Source organism: Notolepis coatsorum (genome assembly GCF_963971535.1).
Source record: "Notolepis coatsorum genome assembly, chromosome: 15".
In the NCBI taxonomy this organism is placed as follows: domain Eukaryota; kingdom Metazoa; phylum Chordata; class Actinopteri; order Aulopiformes; family Paralepididae; genus Notolepis; species Notolepis coatsorum.
In genome coordinates, this window is record NC_140179.1 from 21,598,711 (window position 1) to 21,626,402 (window position 27,692).

The 27,692-nt window shown below is 45.9% G+C and overlaps 1 protein-coding gene across 1 annotated transcript in view; it reads left to right on the top strand.

Annotated features, from left to right (window-relative positions):
* Window positions 1-4,273: 4,273 nt before the first annotated feature.
* Window positions 4,274-27,692, top strand: part of LOC311241967 (basic helix-loop-helix ARNT-like protein 2) — a gene marked incomplete at both ends in the record, with an annotated part of 90,522 nt that continues 67,103 nt past the window's right edge. Inside the window, 4 exons of the mRNA XM_084330924.1 lie at window positions 4,274-4,384; window positions 7,473-7,542; window positions 12,354-12,489; window positions 21,262-21,507. Coding sequence (XP_084187050.1) covers window positions 4,274-4,384; window positions 7,473-7,542; window positions 12,354-12,489; window positions 21,262-21,507 — 563 coding nt within the window. The remainder of the gene's footprint in view (window positions 4,385-7,472; window positions 7,543-12,353; window positions 12,490-21,261; window positions 21,508-27,692) is intronic.

The following is a 27,692-nucleotide window of genomic DNA, read 5'->3' on the forward strand; positions in this document are numbered from 1 at the left end:
TTGACCCTATCATTTTTCGTGTGTGTTATACACTGAAGAGATCCTGCTTTTGTTCAGACTGTCACTCACCCTGTGCCTGCTTTTTGGATTGTTCATTTGGGATAATATTTGCTTGAACTTTGCTCACTGTGTGATTTCACACCGAAGATATTCTCACGTGGATTGTTGTTGGGACATTACTCGCAGTGTGTATTTACACCGAAGATTCAGTCACTTGGATTACTCTGTTTTGGGACAAGTCACTTCTCCTGTCACCTGCTCTGTTCCCAACTGTACTCTGAGCTAACCCGCTCTCTCTCTCCCTCTCTGTCCCGTTTACCACCTCGGAGAGCTGCCGAGAGGATTCTGCAGAGCGGCTCTGACGTCACTGTCTGATTCCTCAGACGAGCCTTCCCGGGAGAAGCTGCAGAGCAGCAACATTCTTCTAATGCTTGTATCCCAGTCTTTGTCTGTTTTCCCCTCTCTAGTCCTCCCTGTCCAGTCCGTCCAGTCCGTCTAGTCCTCCTAGTCCTCCCTGTCCAGTCCTCCCAGTCCTCCTAGTCATCCTGTTCCTCCCTGTCTAGTCCTTCCAGTCCTCCCTCTCCCCAGCCCGCCTCCGCGAGCCTCTGTCCCTGTTTCCCCTCTCTAGTCCTCCTAGCCCTCCCTGTCCAGTCCTCCTAGTCCTCCTAGTCATCCCGTCCGGTCATCCTAGTCCTCCCTCTCTAGTCCTCCTAGTCCTCCCTGTCCAGTCCTCCTAGTCATCCTAGTCCTCCCTGTCCAGTCCTCCTAGTCCTCCTAGTCATCCCTGTCCAGTCCTCCTAGTCCTCCTAGTCTTCCCGTCCAGTCCTCCTAGTCCTCCCTGTACCTGCCCTTGTCCCTTGCCCTGTCCTGTTTCCCTTAGCCTTCCCCTTAGCCAGCTCGCCTCCTAAAGGCACTGTGCCTTTTTCCCTTTCTTGTTTTCCAGTTTTTTGTGTTCTCCCTTAAAGGGACAGTGCCGTTTTCTGTGTGTTTCAATAAATGCCCAGTTCTTGGCTTACTCTCATACCTGTCTTGTGTTGTGCGATTGGGGTCGGTTACAAACCATAACAGTACTGTTACCCATAGATCCTGACAGAGTATATACATATGATGGGAAGGGGACTGTACATTAGGAGGGGGTGGGTGGGTGGGAGAGAAATATACATACGGTGGGGAGGAGACTGTACATTTGGAGGGGGTGGGTGGGTGGGAGAGAAATATACATACGGCGGGGAGCGAATATATACATGCGGTGGGGAGGAGACTGTCTATTAGGAGGGGGTGGGGGGTTTGGACATTTACAGTGTAAACAATAAAATGATCCTTGAATATAAAAATATGAGGGAAAATAACGTACATACATTGTGTACTTTTTTCCTGTGGTCGATTTGTACTTCACAGTATTTTAAGCGAAGATTGGGCTGACGTGAAGCACGTGCTTCCAGTGGCCAGGACACAGATTCATGAATGACAGTCGTCGACAGTGGGAGATTGAATGGAAGCTCGTGCGAGGGTGGGAGGTGAATGGAAGCTTGCGCGGCGGCGGGAGGTGAATGGGAGCTTGCGCGGGGGGGGGGGGGGGGGGGTGACCGGTGTGAATGAACTGAAAGCAACGCGGCGATGATGACTCAGGACACTTCCGTTTTTTCCTCGGGAGTTCTGTGTCCTCATTACACTTCATCATCCCCTCACGTTTCTGAGTTTAGCGTGACTCCCTCCCTCCCATTTCAACCCCCCCTTCTCTCTCCCCGCCTTTGTAAAGCGGCAGGAGGGAAAAACATAAAAGTAAATTATACAACATATCTCGTCCCTCTCATCTCTCATACATTACAAGACTACATCTCGCCACCTCCACATGCTCTGTTGCGCTCTCCAGGCATGTCTCAACGGACAGGTAAGGGACGCGACACGACACGACCCCACCGTCGACTCTGCGTATCTCCATGTAATTCAGAGCGCTGTTGGGGATGTTTGGGGGACCCTGATGTAAACAAGACGAAAGTCTTTCTCTGGTCTGCATCCCCTTAACAATTGTGTGTATTGAGCTGTACTGTATTGTACCCATTCTGCAATCTGTTAATACAATTTTCAATCAATCAATCAATCAATCAATCAATCAATCAATCAATCAATCAATCTGTTTAATTCAGAGCCTGTTGGGGATGTCTGTTTAATTCAGAGTGTTGTTGGGATGTCTGTTTAATTCAGAGTGTTGTTGTTGGGATGTCTGTTTAATTCAGAGTGTTGTTGGGATGTCTGTTTAATTCAGAGTGTTGTTGTTGGGATGTCTGTTTAATTCAGAGTGTTGTTGTTGGGGATGTCTGTTTAATTCAGAGTGTTGGTGTTGGGATGTCTGTTTAATTCAGAGCGTTGTTGTTGGGGATGTCTGTTTCATTTAGAGTGTTGTTGTTGGGGATGTCTGTTTAATTCAGAGTGTTGTTGTTGGGATGTCTGTTTAATTCAGAGCGCTGTTTTTGGGATGTCTGTTTAATTCAGAGTGTTGTTGTTGGGATGTCTGTTTAATTCAGAGTGTTGTTGTTGGGGATGTCTGTTTAATTCAGAGTGTTGTTGTTGGGATGTCTGTTTAATTCAGAGTGTTGCTGTTGGGGATGTCTGTTTAATTCAGAGTGTTGCTGTTGGGGATGTCTGTTTAATTCAAAGTGTTGCTGTTGGGGATGTCTGTTTAATTCAGAGCCTGTTGGATGTCTGTTTAATTCAGAGCCTGTTGGATGTCTTTTTAATTCAGAGTGTTGTTGTTGGGATGTCTGTTTAATTCAGAGTGTTGTTGTTGGGATGTCTGTTTAATTCAGTGTTGTTGTTGGGGATGTCTGTTTAATTCAGAGCGCTGTTGGATGTCTGTTTAATTCAGAGTGTTGTTGTTGGGGATGTCTGTTTAATTCGCCGGACAGGAGCCGAGGGGAACTCTCTCTCGGTTCCTCCGGAAATAGGTCAGTAGGTCAGTGGAGCAATGCGTCCTCACTCTCGAGGAGATGCCGGATGTGGTTGTAGTGTATCGACAAGGCACTGAAGGCAGTAGTTTATCTGGGATGTTTGGCTCTTACTACTTACTACTACTGTACCATAGTGTCTTTATACCTGTATCACTGATTTACTAGTACTAATTTATATATTTTATACTCCGTTTAATCACCTGTACATTGTATATTACTATTGCACTTTACTATTACATTTGCACTCTGTCATGTTAGGCTGCCCAGCCCTACTCAAAGACTTGCGTAGTTATTTCAAATCCATTATTTTTGTTGGTAACTCTATATTGATTAAACCATAGAAGTCAGATGCAACATGTGTTAGCATGTTGTCACAATAGTCTAAGCAATGTATTTATCATCTCTGTTAAGTCACAATTATCTCATTATGAATTGAAAATGGGGGACCCTGATGTAAACAAGACGAAAGTCTTTCTCTGGTCTGCATCCCCTTAACAATTGTGTGTATTGAGCCGTACTGTATTGTACCCATTCTGCAATCTGTTAATACAATGTTCAATCAATCAATCAATCAATCAATCAATCAATCAGTGCCGCATGTGCAGCTGCACGGGGTTCTTGGGAAAGACTCATATCTCTCAGAATCTCAAGGTTCTCCCTTGTCTCATTAGCCAGGTTGGGCATGAGCCTCCCCTTTACCAGCTGACTCATGAGTGCCTCATAGATGAGCCTCAAGCAACGCAGCCCCCTCTTGTAATGCTTGCCTTTCAGTGCATGGTCAACGGAGCCCTCTGCAATAACTCCTCCTGCCACAAGTACATCTCCTAGCTCACTCCCCTTGTAGCGCTTGTAGATAGCACTCATCATCACACACTGTGTATGGAAGGGACAAAGAAAGGGTACAATGTCATCATGGTACTTGTTTGGGTTCTCGGCCTTGAGCAGAGTGATGATCAATTCATACACAGGATGATCTCCCACTAAGAAGGCGAAGGGCATGTGCTTAGTGGCGATGATGGTAGACAGATGTCATTCACAACTGACTTGTTGGGCGGTTGATTGTAAGATGTATGAGAATAAGCCTTGCTCTTCCTCTGCTCCATATTCAAGCCAGCGTGAAACCCATTGTATGAAGGGATGCATGTTATTTATGGACAAGACCATGGCTGAGGCCCATGCCACAAAGTGGAAGAAAATGAAGAACAAATCATTCATCCATCTCCCTCCAGATGCAGATAGCCTATGCCAACACTGCCTCCATGCGAACTACTTGGCATATCTAGTGCGCCACCCCTCCCTGAAGCGACACCCTTCGCCACTCGGACATGGCTGGGTGCTGGTGGGTGGTCGCTGTCGCCCTGTCCGCCACACACGACCTGCTCTCCCAACACATCTACCTGCACCAGGGCCAGCTGAAGAAAGTGAGGAAGATGAGAGTGAGGAGGATGATGATGAGAAGGGAGATGATGATGTATGGAGGAGGAGGGGTGATTCATTGGAATCTGATGATTCAGAATCTAGTGAGGCAGAATGCTCTGATTCGGACTGATCATGACATGTTTAAAGTGGTTTCATTGTTAACCTGTTCAAGTTACAGCTATTTAAGAGAGCATATTTTGAAGGATAATTAGTTATCTTGTCATACTGTACATTCATCAATTATTTAGCTGAGATCCTTATGAAGGTAGTTTGTTTAAAGTACAGCAGTACCATGGTAAAATTGGTTTTGACATTAAAAGTTACATTTTCGCTCTACTAGATGGTGGCCATCTTGGATTTCTGGGTCAAATTGATGTCATAGAGTCAAACTGATGTCAGATTTGGAATCGTCGTGGTTGATTTACACAAAAAAGTGTATTCATACATGATTCTAGGTGCTCTGGATCCAAAGTAAATTTTTCAAGATGGCTAAATATTTTATAAAAGGTCCATAGAAGTCAAATCAATCATCAAAACATCTTAGCCAGAGAATGGTCACGGAATTTTGGTTCTTGACCCAACTAATATATAGATAGAATTAAAGCCCTATTTGTTGTCTGTCGATTGCCCTATCAGGTGACAAAATCCGTTCAGTGGTTCTCGAGTTACATGCCGATATGTGAGGCGTGCCCCAAAGTACGCAAAAGTACACATTACCACCCCCGACTCCCGGGGCTCTAGCTCCGTCAATCATTTGGCGATCTCGAAAATCTTTGAACAGGGTTGTAGCCAATGAGTGTGGCTTTCCAAGGATACCCCATGATATGATAATTGGGGATCTAATACAGTCTCTATTGATCGATTTATGATAAAGAAAAGCAGGGTCCCCCTATAGGGGGACCTTAAGGCTTAACATTAAAAAGCTGCAAAAAAAAAAAAAAAAAAAAAAAAAAAAAGCATAACATAATATGGCATACAGATACAGGTAATTAAGAACAGGTTAAAAACACATCATGCAAAATATTTACATCAGACATGTACAGACAATGTACAAACAAACAATAATTCTACATATTACAGCCAGGGCAACCGTTGAAGGAAAAAATACGGGGGGGGGGGGAGTTACAACCTATGAGGAACAGAGAGGCAGTGTTTGACGACAGAAGCTGCTGGTCGCAGCATCAGCGGGACGCCCTCTAGCGGCTGCCTGAGCACACGGGAGGAAGAGGAGAAACTCCCACAGTCTATGTCACACAGCTGCTGACCCACAAACCTTCTCTGGGGGGGGGGGGGGGGGGGGTTGAGGGAGTTCAAGTCAATATGATTCATGATAAACCCCCCCCCCCCACACACACACACACACACACACACACACACACACACACTCACCACTCACTCTGTTCTTACTCACCGAACGTTAAACGTCCCACCTGTCGGCCCCCAAAGGGCCGCCTCGCCAGGGGGTAGGTGAGCGTGAATCATACTGGGGGGGTGAAGCTTCCGGTTCAAATGTTGATAATATGATAATAAGGTTTTAAGTACTAAATATTGATATTTTCACCTGATTTAATGTTATGCAGTAAATCGAGTATTATTACAATGATATACAGTATCAATCAAGTATTACCAAAAATATTATATACAAGTTGAAAAGAAGCATATCCAATTAAGTGTTTGAGAGTTGTTAAAAACATGTAGGGGCCGTTACTAATTTAAATAAATGTAACAGTAGTTGGGTAATTTAAGTCTTCCTAATTTTTCCTAATCATGGTAATCATAATAATCATAACTACCTACCTCATACTATAGTCTACCCATATAACTCTGTATGCATCTACAATAGTGCTGTATATATCTTATATGTATTTATATATTTATATTTACCGCATATATATAGAGATTTGGCATATATAGAAGTTTGGCATCCATCCAGAGTGCAAATGTATCAGTAAAGTGCAATATTAATATACAATGTACTGGTGATTAAACTGCATATAAAATATATAAATCAGTACTACTGAGTAATCAGATGTATGTACAGAGTTGTAGTATTAATATGTACAGTGATACAGGTATAAAGACACTATGGTATAAAGTCTATAGATATAGTATTAATATGTACAGTGATACAGGTATAAAGACACTATGGTAGTAAGTCTATAGATATAGTATTAATATGTACAGTGATACAGGTATAAAGACACTATGGTAGTAAGTATATAGATATAGTATTAATATGTACAGTGATACAGGTATAAAGACACTATGGGGGAGCTCCAGTAGCTCACCGCGTATCTCGGCGCTATTTCGGCGTCGGGGACAACCGTGCGCGTCACGGATCTGGGGTACACGAGTTCGACTCCCGGACTCGCTGTATTTTCTCAGAGTGTCTTCCCCTGATCTATATCCCATTCAACCTGTTTCTTTCGGTCATGCTTGACCAGAAAAAGCGATAAACGCTAAAAAATGAAGTTTAAAAAAAAAATAAAAAAAAATAAAGACACTATGGTAGTAAGTCTATAGATATAGTATTAATATGTACAGTGATACACGTATAAAGACACTATGGTAGTAGGTCTATAGATATAGTATTAATATGTACAGTGATACAGGTATAAAGACACTATGGTAGTAAGTCATACTGGCCAGCAGTGTAACTAGTAAGAGTAGGTAAGGGAGATATAGTATCTACAGACATGTAAAAAGGATTATATGCGGGTATGTATGGTAAATACATATATAAATGTATATGGTATATACAGCACTATTGCACATGCTATCATACAGAATTATATGGGTAGACTATAATATGAGGTAGGTAGTTAGGATTATTATGATTTCAGATGTAGCCTATATTTTTACATTTAATTACATTTGATTGCTCTTTATATGCAAAGTGTGGATCATTGTTAACGAATAATTTAATGGTGGAAAGAATTCATCACTTTATGAAACACTTTATAAACTGTATTCATCATCTTTTAAGTACATGTCACAGTTATGGGAGTCCTGTGTTCGGGAAGTAGGTCAGTGTTACAGCAGTTACGTCATAAGCGGCGTCAGTGAGAGCACGCCCCCCGATTACCCTCACGTGACGGTTTGCAGCAACAACAAAGCCCGCCAGAGTTTTGGCGCCGTGCCGTGGCGAGTCTGAGCAACTGCACTGATTTACAAGGTGAACCGGTTCAAGGTTTCCTAGAAGTGCATGAATGAATGAATGAATGAAAACTTTATTTAACAGATTGCAGAATGGGTACAATACAGTACGGCTCAATAGACACAATTGTTAAGGGGATGCAGACCAGAGAAAGACGTTTGTCTTGTTTACATCAGGGTCCCCCATTTTCAATTCATATTGACATTTATGACATACTCAACATACCGTACGGTTATGTATATAACCATAGTTATATGAGTATAGTGACGCTCTGCGTCTACTGCAATACACTTCCATATCAGTATTAGCACTGAATACATTTTCACATGCACCTTTACACACCTCATCTGCCTGGCCACACCCCCATCCGCTCCTCTACATAAGCAGGGTTGTGGCCATAATAACAGCTCATTCCCAAGTCTTTCACCACAAAGGCAAGACCACGGGGTCCTCAGTGTGTCCGACGCAGAGCGTCACTATACTCATATAACTATGGTTATATACATAACCGTACGTTATATATCGTATAGCTCCACTCTGCGTCTACTGCAATACAGGAGCTGAGCAGAGCGGAAGCTCGACAAATGTACCCGCTGAGGCCCCCCACAACCATCAGAACCGGGGAGGACCCGAGCCCCCGGACCCCCCTGGCGGAAGACGGGAGGGTATCGGATCCGACTGTGCGAAGAGGAGTTTTGGCAACTCAACGCACAGGGTGAGCAGACCGTGGGACTCACCCACGACTACACAAACGCGCAACCCACATGCCACTAGGGAACGAACGGAAAGGAACAAACCCCCGTTACAACCCCTAATATCACGGGGTCAAGAGCAAAAGCCCAACCCCGTGGCAAGGCCGTAGCAGCGGAGCGCGAAGGAGGACCCACACCCAGGAAGGGACTGGACCCCCCCGGAAAAGGGGGCCTGGAGAGGCCAACAACGCCGCAGCATCGAGACCCAACCAGGCGGTCACTAGTGCCACCACCCCCCACATCGCCAGCGTATTCGGACAGGCCCCATCCAAGAGCAGGCCCTTCCCCCCTACAGCACGCCGCCCCGAAGCACTCAAGAGGCTACACCCACAGCGGGAGCAGGCAGTGCACCGGGGAGACGACCCCCAAAAGAGGTCGATCCCTCAATCCAGGCAACAGGCCACTCGACCTGAGCCTGGAGCACTGCGGACTAGACAGGCGCCAAAGGGGTCTGCTGAAACAGCACCCCGGCGGAAGGGGCGTATGCTGGCATGTTGTGCACCATGTCGCAGCCTCCACAAAAAAAACCTTGACTCTCTAGAGGGGCCGAGGCAGAGAAGGCTGACATGATTGGCAGACGTCATGAAAGGTGCAGGGGCACACTCACAGGTAGACGGGGCCAAACCCGGCCTACCCCGAGAGTTGACTCTGCTACCAACACACCAGGGAACCAACCACCCCCTTGGTTCTAACATGAGGCGGTTGTTCCTATAACCCCCCAAGAAAAAACTCCAAAACACAACTGCGGGCATACACTGGCTATACCGCAGTACAAGTGTTTCAGTTTTCAAGAAGGGGTTAACCCAGGCCAACGGGTCGACGAAAGCAATTTCGAACCCGGGCCCGGCGGACCGGGACGTACACAGGGATGCCAGAGGAGTTCTACAAGAACCACCTCAACAGCCCCCTCCCTGCCCTGCCTAAGCAGGAGAAGAGAGGGGCGAAAAAGAATGGAGAAGGACCAGGCTCCGTCAGCACAGCGCAAGGTACAACACAACATGGACCAAGCAACAGTGAGGGGTAACACGTAGTAACATAACCACGAACATCTCCATAACGTCAAACCCTGCAACACCCGGGCCGACCCGGCATTTTCCCACCCGAAAAAGCACAAGTCCCTCAGGGTACCAGAACAGCAGATCTGCGCTCCGGCGGACAACGGATTAACTGACCTGGTCCGGCGCGACCAGAATCAGTCCCGTGCCCTAATCACGCCGCCATCGCCAGTCCCAGGAGGGGGGTAGGTACACGTGTCGAAATCATGTTTGAGGGGAGGGGGGGGGGGGGGGGGGGGGGGGCCATGGAAAAACCAGGGGGAAAAACCACCCCTTACCACCTTACCCCTGATACGACTCGGTTGAACAGGTACAGCCCTGTTAATATGTGAACACGCCACCTGTTTATTGTCATCACAAGCTGAGAGAGGGACTCACCCCTCGATCACATGCCACTATGCATAGCTTTGCAGGGTTATTAACCCAGCCAGTTGTGAGTTCAACTACATTGCCTAACGTTACATGAACACACAACTTCTCATCATACAACAAAACCAGTTCATTTTTACTCACGTAAAAACGCCATTTTCTAGGTAGAGAGAAAGCTATACCAGCGATCAAGACAATTCACACACAACACATGTCGCATCCCCAAATGTAGTGAAGCAACATACGTTTTGGAAAAAACATCGTTATTACAAAACATTCAGAAGGGAAGGAACAAAGAGGCGTTAAGTGTCCAAAGGACCCTTACCTGCACCAATGAACGCAGGCTGAGAGGACCGCAACACTGGTCTCCACGTTGACGAAGGTCCTCGCTGGCGGGGCAAAAGAAGCTAAGACGCCCCCCTCCAACAGCCGATCATGGTGCAGGGCCGACTACATCCTCTGTCAAAGATGATGTCGTAGTTTTCAGGTTAACGTTCCCAGCCAAGCGAGCATACAGAGCTAGCGTCGCAGCTAACAGCTAACTGGCTAACAGGTAGCACAACCCAGCTAGAACGCAAGCCAAGCAGCTATCACCGAAACTGTACAACGTGAAAACACAATATAGGCCAACACTTCAGACAGTCGCCGTCTGTCCCTCTCCTCATCCGAAGAGAGAAGAGGAAAGAAGTCAACACAGTCTTCAGAACGGTGATTAACAGACACAGCGGTGCCGGCAGAATTCCCTCATGGGCTGCAGCCGACTAGAGTGTGAAGGAATTCTTATAACGAAACACCAAACCCACTTCCCTCGCGCTGGGTAACTTTCATCTTGAAAGGTGGGGCCTCGCACGGTGACAGAGAGTATCCGTTCGTCCAGAGATCCGGGGGTTTGAACCGCAGATTCGGACACGGTCCCAGGCAAATGTAGTGTGGGCGTCAAACCAGAACCCTCTCCACGCCGCTAAGAGGCAGCAAAAAGGGTACCAGCCTGGAGCCGGCTTTCGTAAGTCGTGTAGCCATTCCCCCCATAGCAACACAACTGGCGCTCGCATATCAAAACCATCACTCACCCGGAGAGGCAGCTAGCTCTCACAACAGCCAAGCGCCTCTCAAGCAAAGTCCAGCTGCAGTAGCGGAGGTAATACCTGTCCAACTGCAGCTTGGAGGAATGCAGGTGGGGATTAGGCCAGCGACGCGAGCCCCTATGCCGGTGGAGGTCAGAATGATCATCATCTTCTAGACACCCCAGTGGCGAAGACATTATCGCTGTATTTCCTCGAAAATAGTGAGAGAGAAAACAAAGATATAATGTCAACGTAGCTCCTGCATCGTAGCTCCTTTCTTCAATATTTCAGCAGTCTCAAAGTGGTGTATACAGGCACTTGCCGTGGTGAAAACTAAAGAAGGAGCTGTTAGTATGGCCACACCCCTGCTTATGTAGAGAAGCGGATGGGGGTGTGGCCAGGCAGATGAGGTGTGTAAAGATGCATGTGAACATTTATTCAGTGCTAATACTGATATGGAAGTGTATTGCAGTAGACGCAGAGCGGAGCTATACGATATATAAATTACATTTATGGCATAGGGACATACAGGTATTTATTACTGATACATTTGTGACATATACAATATTCAAATATACAGTACTGTTACCCATAGATCCTGACAGAGTATATACATATGATGGGGAGGGGACTGTACATTAGGAGGGGGTGGGTGGGTGGGAGAGAAATATACATACGGTGGTGAGGAGCCTGTACATTTGGAGGGGGTGGGTGGGTGGGAGAGAAATATACATACGGCGGGGAGAGAATATATACATGCGGTGGGGAGGAGACTGTCTATTAGGAGGGGGTGGGGGGTTTGGACATTTACGGTGGCCAGTTTCGAATTGCAGCCTCCCGTGGGTGCTCTTTAAGAGCGGTTTTGAATGTGGGTAGGGATTCACATTCCTTTACAGCTTTGGGTAGGGCGTTCCACATTGATGTGGCATAATTGTCACAAGTGGGAGGCTGATTGATTGATTGATTGAAAATTGTATTAGCAGATTGCAGAATGGGTACACTGTACACAATACAGTACGGCTCAATACACACAATTGTTAAGGGGATGCAGACCAGAGAAAGACTTTCGTCTTGTTTACATCAGGGTCCCCCATTTTCAATTCATAATAAATGTATGACATACACAACATACAGATAGACTCATTACATCCACACTATCCACGCTATTTTATGTCACTGCTTGTATTCTGTCTTATTTCATGTTTATTTTTACTGCATTTTACTATGTTTATTTTATTTATTTATTTATTTATTTATTTATTTATTTATTTATTTATTTATTTATTTATTTATTTATTTATTTATTTATTTATTTATTTATTTATTTATTTATTTATTTATTTATTTATTTATTTATTTATTTATTTATTTATTTATTTATTTATTTATTTATTTATTTATTTATTTATTTATTTATTTATTTATTTATTTATTTATTTATTTATTTATGTCAATTCTATGCCCATTGTATGCCAACAGCACTTTAGCCTGCAATTATAGTATGAAAGGTGCTATACAAATAAAGTGTGTTATGATTTATCTCTGTCACTCTGCAGGCTAAATGATTGTTAAATGTGATTGTGTTTTAGAACCTCTTCCAGAGGGAGAAGGCCAAGGCCAGCCTGCCAACCGGCCACCTGAGGCCATATCTCCGCTCCAGACGCTGCCCTCGTCCTCCTCAGCCGCAGACCTGCAGAGGAAGCGCAAAGGAGGCATGGAGGATAGGTCAGACTCTGTTCTATACAGTAAGAGGAGACATGGAGGATAGGTCAGACTCTGTTATATACAGTAAGAGGAGGGCTTCACTACAGTATGTGTCTTGAAGCAAACTAAATAAATAAAGAATAAAGAAACTTGAACTTGAACTTGAACATTCTCCTGGGTGTCTCTCAGTGTCATCTATAACATCATATACTCAGAACATTTTCCTGGGTGTCTCTCAGTGTCATCTATACCATCATATACCCAGAACATTCTCCTGGGTGTCTCTCAGTGTCATCTATACCATCATATACTCAGAACATTCCCCTGGGTGTCTCTCAGTGTCATCTATATATACCCAGAACATTCTCCTGGGTGTCTCTCAGTGTCATCTATAACATCATATACTCAGATTCTTGTACCGGATCTCCTCTCTGGTAAACAAGAATACCCTGAAGACTCTGGCAGGAGCACTCATTCAAGGGTACTACGACTATGCTAGCACCTCATGGTACCAAAGCACCTCAAAGGCGTATGGTATCAGAGATGATTCAGTTTGTCCTGTGATCTATGGTCATCTATGGTCATCAATGCGTTTAATTGCATCCAAAACAACACATAACTAATCTAAAGGTGTGGCTTTCAGCAAACTCAAGCATGAGATTCTACTGAGAGAGTCCATCAAGAGAATGTGTAGTACTTTCCCGAGCTAATTTGTTCTGATTTAATCAGAACCTAATATCTAATCTGCTCTACGTTGTGTTTCCAACCTTTAAAGCCCTGGAAAGTACTTTAACCAAAGACTGGAGGTCTTTGTTATGACGACCAGCGGTACAGAAGGAGAAAGGAGGAGGAGAAGATATATAACAGCAGCTGTTTAATCAAAGTTAAGAGTGTATACAAATTACAATAAAGAACACTATAAAAGATTCAAGGTACCGGAGCAATATGCCGCTCGTCCTTCTAAGAAATCAGATTAAAGAATGATAGTTGATAAGTTGTTGATGGCTTTGTTCTCTGGCTGATGAACAAAGCAGTCTATTCTCCCTCCACAATGATGTTCTTTGTCTGTTGATTCTCCTCTGCTTCCGCCGTCGTCCGCTCCTGTGTGAAGAGATGGGTGTGGTCTCCTTCGGTGGTTTGGTTTTTTCAGAGAGTCCCTCTCCACCATCACAACATCCCCCTTATATCCAAAAGCCTAGAGTCTCTGTGTGATGACATCAGCAGCTGTGTTCCTCCAATCACAGGCCTGCTAAGTTTAAATGTGAAATTGGGGGTTGTCCTTAATAGGTCAACCCCCCTCTACTTTGTTTAAGCCCAGAGAATAGTTTCACTGTATATTTAACCTAATACTTTGGTTGGTGAACCCCAAGATATATATATATTCGAATTGAGATTGATTACATAAACAGAGATATCATAATTGAACAGTTTATCTTGATGCTAAATGAGACTCATAAACATTGCATATTTCATATCATTCGACTCAGGATGGTTACCACAATATAACAGGCATTCCCTATAGTTATCCAAGTATACCAATAGTCATTTAAACATGTACTTTGTTACAGAGAATGGAGAAGCTTGCTCCTCCTCCGAACAGCTGCAGGACCTGGGGCCCAAGGTGTCGGTTTCCTGTTCCTATAATCAGTCACAGATTGTTTTGCAGCTGCCAGGGGACTATATGCAAACGACCTCCTGTGGTGCTTCCCCGGTCTCTGTCACAACACACACACTCTAATCTTGTCTCTCAGGCCACATATTTGAACACCAGTTTCAGACCTTTTCTAGTAGAAATAAAAGATTCAAATGAGGTTTAGGATTTATGTATCAAAACTACTACACAAGCTAAGTATCCTAGCAGCCTTGAGTCCTGAGCTGTGGTGCGTAAGCACGTCATCACGTAACGTTGGTTGTTGTTAGTGAGTGTGCTGAGCCGAGGCTGAACGGAGCCAAACTTGGAAAATCGATATATCGAAACTTTGCGACCACGTTTCATGTTTATTTCGAGGAAATAATTTATCGCGATATTTATCGTTATCGTTTTATCGCCCAGCCCTAGATCACACTATCCCACTCCAGTCCTATCCGAGCTTAGCAGGCGCCCCGACCAAACTGTAGGAGTCGCTGTTTACAACGACCCGGACCCACCCCGCCAGCTTCTCCCACCCTCTAATACTGCCAATTGTATTAGTGTGAACAACCAGCCAAGCTGGTGACAACCCCGGAGCTGTGAGCTGGATTCGAACAGGCGAATCTAGCCGCTCCGGGGTTTGGTGACGAACGCAATCTCCGTTACGCCACCTGACCGCCCCTAACCATCTGTTCTCTTATCAGTACAGACACAGGTTCTATGCAGGATGTAGAGCCTCGAGGGCTTGGCTCCCTAGTGGTTTTTATGACTGCAGAGGACAGCTGTCAACCTACTATGTATTTACTAAGCATCACAGACCTTTTCACATGTTGCATGAGCTTAAATATAGCAGAATATACCACAGGCGCTAAAAACAAGATTACAAACATCACAAAACAAACTGGTCAGACTACTACTTGACCTTACTCCTAGAACCCACCTCACCCCTGCCCACTTTGACTATAGGATGGCTTAGAGTAGACGACAGAGTACAGCAACTTGCAATGGGCATGGTCTACAAGATACACTATACGACTAAGGTACCCATGTTCTTTATTCTATAGTAGTTCTCAGTTCTGAAACATAAACCTATGAACTCAGAACATTCTCCTGGGTGCTCTCAGTGTGAACTCAGAACATTCTCCTGGGTGCTCTCAGTTTGAACTCAGAACATTCTCCTGGGTGCTCTCAGTGTGAACTCAGAACATTCTCCTGGGTGTCTCTCAGTGTCATCTATAACATGATACTCAGAACATTCCTCTGGGTGTCTCTCAGTGTCATCTATAACATGATATACTCAGAACATTCTCCTGGGTGTCTCTCAGTGTCATCTATAACATGATATACTCAGAACATTCTCCTGGGTGTCTCTCAGTGTCATCTATAACATGATATACTCAGAACATTCTCCTGGGTGTCTCTCAGTGTCATCTATAACATCATATACTCAGAACATTCCCCTGGGTGTCTCTCAGTGTCATCTATACCATCATATACTCAGAACATTATCCTGGGTGTCTCTCAGTGTCATCTATAACATGATATACAGTACTCAGAACATTCTCCTGGGTGTCTCTTAGTGTCATCTATAACATAATATACTCAGAACATTCTCCTGGGTGTCTCTCAGTGTCATCTATACCATCATATACTCAGAACATTCCCCTTGGTGTCTCTCAGTGTCATCTATACCATCATATACCCAGAACATTCTCAGTGTCATCTATAACATCATATACTCAGATTCTTGTACCGGATCTCCTCTCTGGTAACAAGAATACCCTGAAGACTCTGGCAGGAGCACTCATTCAAGGGTACTACGACTATGCTTGCACCTCATGGTACCAAAGCACCTCAAAGGCGCTAAAAACAAGATTACAAACATCACAAAACAAACTGGTCAGACTACTACTTGACCTTACTCCTAGAACCCACCTCACCCCTGCCCACTTTGACTATAGGATGGCTTAGAGTAGACGACAGAGTACAGCAACTTGCAATGGGCCTGGTCTACAAGATACACTATACGACTAAGGTACCCATGTACATGTCAAAATACTTCCCAAAGGTCAGTGAATACCACGACCACAACACCAGAGGAAGCTCAACAAATCATGTTAAACCCAGATTCGGCTCAAACAAGGGACTAAACACATTTTGCAATTATGCCACATCAATGTGGAACGCCCTACCCAAAGCTTTAAAGGAATGTGAATCCCTACCCACATTCAAAACCGCTCTAAAAGAGCACCTACGGGAGGCTGCAATTCGAAACTGGCCACCGTAAATGTCCAAACCCCCCCACCCCCTCCTAATAGACAGTCTCCTCCCCACCGTATGTATATATTCTCTCCCCACCGGATGTATATTTCTCTCCCACCCACCCATCCCCTCCTAATGTACAGTCTCCTCCCCACCGTATGTATATATTCTCTCCCCACCGTATGGATATTTCTCTCCCACCCACCCACCCCCTCCTAATGTACAGTCTCCTCCCCATCATATGTATATACTCTCTGTCAGGATCTATGGGTAACAGTACTGTATATTTGCATATCATATGTCACAAATGTAACAGTACTATATACCTGTATGTCATGTATGTCCCTATGCCATAAATGTCATGATGTCATGTATGTTGTGTATGTCATAAATGTCACTATGAATTGAAAATTGGGGACCCTGATGTAAACAAGACAAACGTCTTTCTCTGGTCTGCATCCCCTTAACAATTGTGTGTATTGAGCCGTACTGTATTAATAATAATAAATAAATAATTTAGGACCTGCTCAGAGGTCATCAATCGGCACGCATGCGATGCATGCATGCGATTCGTCTCTGCGATTAACCCATCCCATCGTCCTTCCCCCCAAGGGCAGCCGGGAGCAGACAGGCGTCAACGTGAGCCGTGCCAGGGGACCAATCCAAGTGCTCCTGTCCGTCTTCGTCAAGGACGCCACAGCGTTAGCGATCTTGTTGTTGTGCATGTTTTTCCGTTGGGTCTTATCGGGGGGGAAACCCTTGCGAGCACGGGGAGAACATGCAAACTCCACACAGAAAGGCCTGGGAGATACCCCACCTGGGTAACTGGCATCATGGAAACCTGGTCCCCAAGCGGGAATCGAACCCTGGACCTTCTTGCTGTGAGGCGACAGTGTTTGACCACTACACCACCGTGCTGCTTGTACCCATTCTGCAATCTGTTCAATAAAGTTTTCATTCATTCATTCATTCAACATTCTCCTGGGAGTCTCTCAGTGTCATCTATACCATCATATACTCAGAACATTCTCCTGGGTGTCTCTCAGTGTCATCTATACCAGGGGTTCCCAAACTTTTCAGGCCGGGACCCAGAAAATAAGGCGTCAGAGAGCCGCGGCCCAATGCACATCGTCAGGCTTCCTTTTTTTTTTTTTTTTGCCAGGCGACCAATTTTTTAAGCCAAATATCACTTCAATCCTATTAAGTTAGTTCAAGTTAGTTATTCATTTATATGTGCTATTTATGAGAGGGCTAACTTGTTGCAAAATAATAATGATAATAATAATAGCCTCATTAAAATACTATTGTTGCTTCGGTTGTTTTCAGCGTTTTATGTGCATAATCTGTTATTTAGTTTGAAATGTTCGTTGAAATAAGTAAATTTTTAGTTTTTGTTTATTTATTAAGTTAATATAAAACCATATAGTCACATTTTAGAATACAATAGAATAGAATTTTAGAATACAACTAGAAACACTGTCCTGGCCTGCTTCTAAGTTCAGTGGAAAAAGATTTTTTTTTTTTTTTTTTCAATCATCTCGCGGCCCTCCTGTGGCTGCTCGCGGCCCACCTTTGGGTCGCGACCCCGACTTTGGGAACCACTGATCTATACCATCATATACTCAGAACATTCTCCTGGGTGTCTCTCAGTGTCATCTATACCATCATATACTCAGAACATTCTCCTGGGTGTCTCTCAGTGTCATCTATACTACTTTGCATAACAATAGCACAGGTCGTCAGGTGTGTTCAAATACGTTCTCAGATACATTCACACAAAACTTGTGAATGAAATGTGTTACATTCCATTCGTAGAGGCAATTAGGCATCGTCTTTAGTCTGTGTGTATGCGAGGGAACATTTATCCGCATGCGCAGGAGCGCGCGTGCACGTGGCGTCATTAAAACACTGTGCAACCAGCTTTGAAATCAGCAACGCACCCCTGGGAATAACATGTATGAATTCACTGTCTTAGACCAGAGGAATAATATGTATGATTTCACTGTCTTAGACCAGAGGAATAACATGTATGATTTTTTTTTTTGGGTGTATTTCCCCTTTAACTCATTCGGTGCCAGCTATTAGATGGAGCCCGTCATAGCAAGGCCGCGCTTTAAAAGATAGGAGTGCATCACCTTGTTTGTAGAGCTATAACTATATTCTATATAGCTATGGATACAATACTATGGCCCATTTGACATCACCTATCTATTGTTCAATATGTGAAAAAGAATACGTTTTTTCATCCATATGTTCCTGTGTTATACCGTGGTGAATATAAGTATGGTTTTAGAGCGGTCTTGGGTAATTCCCGAAATGCTGAGTTATAACTTTATATGTCAATTCTACTATAGACGTTGCCGTTTCTTGCCTGTACACGCTATTATTCCAAAATCAAATCTATATCATAGGTATTATGTTCCATCATGAATGCATGAAAGGGGGGGGGGTCGTTTCTGATTATTTGATTGGCAGTAACGGCATTCGTATTGAACACTAAAAACGCTTATCAGCCTGATCGGTATAAAAGCATTGCAGGATCAAGCAATTTACGCCAGATAGTCCTTACCTGTGATCGGGAGTATTCCAAAAATAATATTCCAATTGTTTGATCGCCATCTGGTACATCCGATGTCCATTTGGTCCACGGCATAACCCACCACAACATATGGATCAGGGATATTTTACACGCTTTAATGGAACCAGGAGAACTGCTCCAATCGCCCGACAAGGAAATGTGAGACCCGAGACATTTGGCCATTACACAGGCCAAGATACAAGGTTACAAAGGGTGCTCAATACCGCCATCTAGCTGGATGCGGCCGGTATTGCACTTTGGCGACCTCAGACTCATTCCCTATGGCAGGGCTATTCAACTGGCGGCCCGCGGGCCAGATCCGGCCCGCGGGATGATTCTGACCGGCCCGCCAAAGATTACATGATAATAAAAAAAAATAAAAAAAAATAAAAAAAAAAATATGTTTTTTTACTTTTTTCTTTTCATGTCAACGTTAACACACACAATTGAGCCAAAAGTCACTCAATTAATGACAGATTTCATTGATAAATTGAGGGAAAACTTTGCAAGTCGATTTGATGAATTTGACATGTCCAGAGAATTGATGCATTTTGTGAGCAACCCATTTGCCAATGTAGCTGCTATTTCCACAAAAGGACAAGAGTTCCTTGCATCACTTCACATTGATGAAGGTCTCCTGCAACTTGAAATAATTGACATGCAAGCATCATCTGCTCTGAAGCAGGCACTTGAGAATGAATCCACCACAACATTTTGGATAAAGTGTATTCAATGTCAAGACATTCCCCAAAATAAAAACGCTGGCAATATCTGTGCTAACAATGTTTGGCTCAACATACACCTGTGAATCCAGTTTCTCTCACATGAATGCCATTAAAACAAGCAACGTGCCTCCTTGACAAATGAGCATTTGCATCACTGTTTGCGGGTAGCCCTCACTTCCTATGAACCCTCTTTCTCTGCCATTGCCCAGTCAAAGAAGTGCAATCACTCTCATTAGATGTGTGTATGTAGGCTAGGCCTGTCTGCCCCACACCCCCCTGATGTTTGAGAGTTAAGAGTCGACAATAAGTGCTAATAAGATGCTGTGATTTGCTGTTGTTGCACAGACATGAAGCACTTTTTCATAAGCTCAGCTGCACTATAAATGTGTTTTTTTGTTCAAGTGTTGATGTTAGAATGTTCAGATGCACATCATGCACTTGTTTGTTTTTTATTTTATTTTTATATTGAAATGTTGAAGAGGAGATGTTGCAGTTGTTGCACAGTCATAAATGAAGCACTTTCTGCAAGAGATGTTGCAGATGTGGCACATAAATGAAGCACTTTTTTTGAAAAGTATACTACTTTTGTAGTTAAATAAAAGTTGTGAAAATGTGGTTGCGTGTTGTGTCAAGTGTACATATATTCATAGCACGGGGACGCGCCGTGGCAGTCCGGCCCCTGGCCCCTTGGGTTTCTGACAATGTGGCCCCCTGAACAATTTAGTTGAATAGCCCTGCCCTATGGTAACACCAAGGTCCCTGGATGAATAATGAATAAAAATATCGAATAAAGGAATAAACGACCAAACCGGCGCCCAACCGCAGCGAGTTAACCTGACTTATCTCGGGTTTGGCCTCCATTGAGTTAAGGTGTTATTATTTAATTTTGAACTCCTGAAAACAGTATTTGGTATTTGGTATTTATTTTAGACAACAAAACATATACAGATCATTACTCACATATTTGCTTTTGTCAAGGATAGGAACGAAAAAGGCGCAATGACTTATTTACATCGTTGTCCTTGGACGTTTTCCAGTCTGGTTATAAATAAATAATAAAAATGTGTTTCTTATGTTCCATATTTTATTATCAGGTCTGACGGAGGGGATCAACAGGTCAAGATGAAATGCCTCAGGTAAACTGCCCCCATGTACACGTTCATAGCCATCATTCATTTAATTACAAGCCATTACTTAAAGTTTGGATCTGTAACTCAGTCAAACAGTGACCTCTAGGCAAAAGAGCCCTGCTTGGTACTGCACTTGCTGGCCACACCTCAGGCTCTGCCAAGAGAGTTCTGGAGAAGTTCAAAGCCTAATGCACTCTAGTTATTATATAACTATATATATATACCTATAGTTCAAGTTCAAGTTTCAAGTTCAAGTTTTGTTTTATTTGTCAAATAAGGTACATTACATTACATTATGTATGAGCCCCCTAAGGTTGTGCTTCATAAGTAAATAAAAGTAAAAAGAATAAAGACCAAACACTATTCAAAATATACAATATACAAAACTAAAGTACAAAATGCAACAAAATGCAAAGATATTGGAAGAATGTGACCAGAGGCTATTTGTTTGTCAAATACACTTCGCAGGGAGCCTCACAGCCAGATAGAGAAGCGGCGAAGAGACAAGATGAACAACCTCATCGACGAGCTCGCAGCCATGATCCCCAACTGCTGTAATCCCATGATCCCTAATCCCATGATCCCTAATCCCACGATCCCCAGCTCTAATCCCACGGCTCGCAAACTGGACAAACTCACTGTGCTGCGAATGGCCGTGCAACACCTGAAAACCCTCAAAGGTAATGATTATCATCAAGTGGACGCTGAAGGGGGGTGAGGGAGAGAGGGGGGTGAGGGGGAGAGAGGGGGAGAGAGAGGGATGAGGGGGATGAGGGGGAGAGGGTTTCTTGGATTATATAGTACGTGCCTTGGTGAGTCTCCAGGACCAAGGAAACTATAAAAGAAGGAAGGGTCATCACGTCAGAATACCAGGTTTCTATAACAAGGGAACTATAAAAGAAGGAAGGGTCGTCAGGTCAGAACACCAGCGTTCTATAACAAGGGAACTATAAAAGAAGGAAGGGTCGTCAGGTCAGAACACCAGCGTTCTATAACAAGGGAACTATAAAAGAAGGAAGGGTCAGGGCGGCTACGTGGCGTAGTGGGCAAGGCGCTCGCCACGAAATGCTGGGCTCGTCAGTTCGAGCCCAGCGCTCCACATTGCTTTCAGTTTAGCTGGTCGTCCGTACTAATACACATTGGCCGTATTAGGGGGTGGGAAACTGATGGGTGGGGATCGGGCGTTGTGGACAGCGACTCCTACAGGTCGGTTGGTGCGCCTGCGCAGTAGAATCAAGAAGTGTCGGGGGCAGCGTGAGCCTCCCACGCGTTACTCCTCGCCACTGAGAGATCGAGCTGCGCAGGTGAAAAGATGTGACTGCTGTTACCTCAAGTACCGGAGGGGACTTGTGCTATGTATGACTTAGTCCACATTGCAGCCGGCTTGTGGGAGGCAAGAAACAGCGTCCGTGACAGGGGAGGGTTGAATTGGATGATACGAAATTGGGATGGGAGAAAATATAGAAACATGGGAGAAAAAGTGGACCAAAAAAAAAAAGAAGGAAGGGTCATCAGGTCAGAATACCAGGTTCTTTTATAGTTTCCTTGACCAGGACTGTTATATATCGTAATAGCTTACGCTCTGCTCGTAGTGGAACTGTCCCATTATCCAGTCTAATAATGAATAATTTTCTCCACATGCACACACCCATCCGCCTGGCCACACCCACATCCGCTCCTCTACATAAGCGGGGTCGGGTAAGGCATCGTTGGCCGTTAAGGAAGCCGGTTTCCCAGGGGAAGTCGGCTAGGCAGTTGGCGTCGTGGAGTGACCAGGTGTACATCGCCTCGACACAGAGCCTGGCTGCGACCTCCAACATCGCGTAGCTGGCGCGCTACATGTCGGGGCTGATGGCGGGCGGGTCGGTACTAGATGACCATCAACGGTACCTTCACGCCCAGGCGGCTGGAGCCTTCCTGCACCTAACCCAGCTGCAGGTGATAGCCGCCGGGAAGGAGCGCGCCCTGGCCACTCTCATCCAGCGGCACCTTTGGCTGGAGCAGGCGCGGGTGCCGGACCAGAGGAGGATTCCGCTGCTCACGGCCCCCCTCTCCGATGCTGGACTATTCGGGTCGGCCATGCAGCAGATGACGGCAGCCTGCAGGGAGATGGAGGAGGAGCGCTCCGTGCTCCAGCCCCATTTCCCCCGACCCGATGCCACCGGTGATGTCCGGAGGAAGCAACGCCGGCAGAGGCCTGCGGCCGTTGCCACCATCACCGCCGCCGCTGCTGGGCCTTCCGCCAAGAAGGCCAGGAGTGGAGGGAGTGCCGCGACCGCTGCAGCCAGTCGTCCCACGCCCGGAGGGTACGGTAGGGATCGACATAACCAAGAGCCTCCCCAGCACCGTCCCTCCGGGCCGGCTCCCCGTGGGCGGCAGGCGGCGCTAGTGACTCCCCTGTTTACCCCCCCCCAACATTAAATAAAAAGTCCCTCCCTCTCATCATAAAATACGGCGTTCTTCTTGCAGTAGTAAGAGTGAACTTTACCTTTTTTATCTGAGGGGTTGTGTGTATTCATGTTACGTTTAGGAAACGTGGCATCAAGTCCACAACTAGGTTGAGTGTTAGCCTACAGAAGTAATCACATATGTAGCCATTGTACAGAGGTCTTTGGACCCTCTCTTTAACGTCTGTTGTTTTTTCTGTACTTGGTAAAGGTATAAAAATGCGGTTGGCAATTTTTTTCTCACATGAGCCTAAGCCTTGTATAAAAGCCAGTTTTTTACACAAACGAGTTTATCGTCTGTGGCTGGCGTGCAAACTGTTAAGCTTTATCCTAGAGGTATATGCGCTTTTCATGTAGCATGCTAGACAACTGGTGTCATGCGCTGCTTGTTATTTTCATCGTATCCGGGGTGTGGGGTCATAGGGGGTGAACTGATAAACCCCTCCCCCCTTTTTACTGATTGGCCAGGGGGTTGGACCTCCTATTCGTCTGTCTCCCTGTCGAGCTGTGGGGTAAGCGCGTCACAGGGAGGGGAAAGGGGGGGGGGGGGTCGAGTTCCCTGGTCCCACGCCATATTAGGATAAGTGGGTCACAGGATTTACCCGGCCATGGAATACGTCACTGGGCGTGTTTCTATTGGCCATGAGACTGCCGTGAGTTCTGTCAGGCTCCGTACTACGGACCACTGTCATTGTCAAGGTTGGGTGATGCGATGCGTTGGAACAGCCCGGGCGTCGCAGGGATTGATATCATGGATGTGTGTGTCATATGTATGCCACTACGAGTTGCCCTTCACAGTGATGTGCCTGGTCCATACTGTGTTGTACCTTGCGCTGTGTTAGGGGGCCTGGTCCTTCTCCATTTGTTTTCACCCCTCCCTCCCCCTGCTGGGCGGGGATGGGAGGGGGCTGTCGAGGAGCTTTTTCGGTTGAACCCCTCTGGCATCCCCGTGTAGGTCCCGGTCCGCCGGGCCCAGGTCCGAACTCGTTCTCGTCGACCTGTTGGCCTGGGTTAACCCTTTAAAAACTGAAACACTTGTACTGCCTGTATAGCCGGTGTATACGCGCAGTTATGTTTCTGAGTTTTTTCTTGGTGGGTTAAAGGAACAACCGCCTCCTGTTAAACGAAACATAGGGGGGTGGTTGGTTCCCCGGTGTGTTGGTAGCAGAGTCGACTCTCGGGTTGAGGCCGGGCTTGACCCCGTTTGCCCGTGAGTGTGCCCCCGCACCTTTCATGACGTCTGCCAATTGTGTCTGCCTTCTCTTGAACCTCGACCCCGCTGGAGGGGTCGGGTTTGTGGAGGTTGCACATGGTGCACAGCATACCGAATGCCCCTTCCGCCGGGGTACTGTTCTCACAGTAGACCCCTTAGGCGCCAGCTGCCTAGTCCGCAGTGCTCCGGGCACAGGTCGAGTTATGCTCTTGGGGCCTGTTGCCTGGATTGAGGGATCAACCTCTTTGGGGGTTGTCTCCCCGGCGTGCCGACTGGCCCCACAGTGTTGTGGGGGTGTAGCCTCTTGTGGAGTGCTTCAGAGCGGCATGCCAAGGGGGGAAGGGCCTGCTCTTGGTTTGGGCCCTGTCCGATACGCTGGTGATGTGGGGAGTGGTGTCACCAGTGACCGTCTGGTGGGGTCCCGATGCTACGGCTTCGTTGGCCTCACTGGGCCCCCTTTTTTCGGGGGATCCTGGCCCTCAAGTTGTTCCTGGGGCTGGGTCCTCCTCCGCGCTCCGCTGCTACGGCCTTGCCACAGGGTTGGGTTCTTGACCTTCGACCCTGTGATGTTGGGGGCTGTGACAGGGGTGTTTTGCTTCCCGTCCGTTCCCTGGTGGCATGTGGGATGCGTGCCTGAGTGGTCGCGGATCCTTCTGTGTGAAGGTAAGTCCCACGGTCTGCTCACCCTGTGCGTTTTGAGGTGCTAAACCCTCTTCGCACAGTCTGATCCGATTCCCTCCCGTCCTCCTCTAGGGGGGTCCAGGGGGCTCGGGTCCTCCCCGGTTCTGATGGTTGTGGGGGGCCTCAGCGGGTACATCTGTTGAGCTTCCGCTCTGCTCAGCTCCTGTGTTCCACTACGAGCAGAGCGTAAGCTATTACGATATATAACATACGGTTATTCTATAACCATAGTTATATGAGTATAGCGAGCGCTCTGCTCGGACTCACTGAGGGCCCCGTGGTCTTCGCCTTCGGTGGTGAAAGACTTGGGAAGGAGCTGATGGTGTGGCCACGACCCCGCTTATGTAGAGGAGCGGAAGTGGTTGTGGCCAGGCGGATGGGTGTGTGCATGTGGAGAAGATTATTCATTATGAGACTGGATAAAGGGACAGTTCAACTACGAGCAGAGCGCTCGTTATACTCATATAACTATGGTTATAGAATAACCGTATGTTCTTGTTTCTAGGACAACATAGGATTATTGAAAAAACGTGTTTGTCATATTTTGGTCAACACAATAGTAATGTACACAATGTACAGGTGATGAAACTGGGTATAAGATCAGATGTATGTACAGAGTTGTAGTAATATGTAATAAATAATTTATATAATTTATTTAAAAAATATATATATAATAATGATAAAAAAAATTATAATAACCGACTTGTTATGTATTTCATTTCCTCAGTGGGTCCAGCCAGCGCCTCCACAGACACCCCATGCAAGCCTTCTTTCCTCCCCGCAGACGACCTCCAGCGCCTTGTGCTCACGGTAGGCCGTCATCACAGACACACACAAAGGCTAGATGACTCACCTGCGCTGCTGGCCAATGGAGACCGACGTTGCCACATGGCGGCCATCTTGCCACAGGCAGCACGCCCACTCATAACATGAATGTCTATGGTGGTGCATGTACTATTGAAATAACCATAGCTTGCTAAATCTTCAACCGATTTTTCAACGGTTTGGTTTGTAAATGTCAGAGATGTAGTTATCATACTGCATACTTATAATGGACTTTCACATGAAAATTATTTCAACATGTCCAAGCATCCTGAATCATAGCCACGTTAATAACGTTTGTAATAACCAAACCGTTTGTAAATCGGTTGAAATTTAGCAAGCTATGGTTATTTCAATAGTACATGCACCATAGACATTCATGTTATGAGTGGGCGTGCTGCCTGTTGATGAATTCAAGTCACGTCTTGTAAAGTAGGTCAACATAAAGCCAGCCATGGATACTCAAAACTAAATTAGACAACTGAACAACCAGTCTCTTGACCTCTGACCTCTTGTGTTACATTCTCTCTCTCTCTCTCTCTCTCTCTCTCTCTCTCTCTCTCTCTCTCTCTCCTCTCTCTCTCTCTCTCTCTCTCTCTCTCTCTCTCTCTCTCTCTCAATTAAATTAAATTCAATTAAAAAAGCTTTATTGGCATGAAATTTCACAAATGTTGCCAAAGCACAATTATGACATAAACAACAAACAACATAACAATATAAGATCAAAGAAATACAGGAGATGGTGCGGTGAGTAAAACATGGTAGATGTATATATATACAGTATATGTGTCCTACTGGTTGTCCCTTTTCTTGTGACATGAATTGACATATTTTGCAGCTAAAACTGCACATTCCTTCTCTCTCTCTCTCTCTCTCTCTCTCTCTCTCTCTCTCTCTCTCTCTCTCTCTCTCTCTCTCTCTCTCTCTCTCTCTCTCTGTCTCTCTCTCTTTTCTCTCTCTCTGTCTCCTCTCTTGTCTCTCTCTGTTTCTCCCTCCTTGTCTCTCTCTCTCTTCTCTCTCTCCCTTTCTATTTCTCTCCCTATCTCCCTCCTCTCTCTGTCTCCCTCTCTTTTCTTCTCTCTGTTTCTTCTGTCCCTCACTGTCTCTCTTTCTCTCTCTCTCTCTCTCTCTCTCTCCTCTCCTCTCTCTCTCTTCTCGTCTCTCTCCTCCCCTCCCTCTCTTCCCCTCTCTCTGTCTCTTTCTCTCTCTCACCCCCTCTCTCTATTTCTCTCTGTCTCTCTCTGCCCCCCTCTCTCTCGCCCCCCTCTCCCCCCTCCCTCTCTCCCTCTCCCCCCCTCCCTCTCTCTCCCCCTCCCTCTCTGTCTCTCTCTGTCTCTCTCTGTCTCTCTCTCTGTCACCCCCTCTCTCTCTGCCCCCTCTCTCCCCCTCCCTCTCTCTCCCCCCTCCCTCTCTCTCCCCTCCCTCTCTCCCCCTCCCTCTCTCCCCCCTCTCTCTCCCTTTCTCTCCCCCTCCCTCTCTCCCCCCCCTCTCTCTCCCCCCTCCCTCTCTCTCTCCCCCTTCTCTCTCCCCCCTCCCTCTATCTCCCCCTCTCTCTCTCTCCCCCTCTCTCTCCCCCTCCCTCTCTCCCCTCTCTCTCTCTCTCCCCCCTCCTTCCTCTCTCCCCCCTCTCTCCCCCTCCCTCTCTCCCTCTCTCTCTCTATCTCCCCCTCCCTCTCTCTCCCCCTCTCTCTCTCTCTCTCTCCCAGGCAGCTGATGGTTCCTCGTAGTGGTGAGTT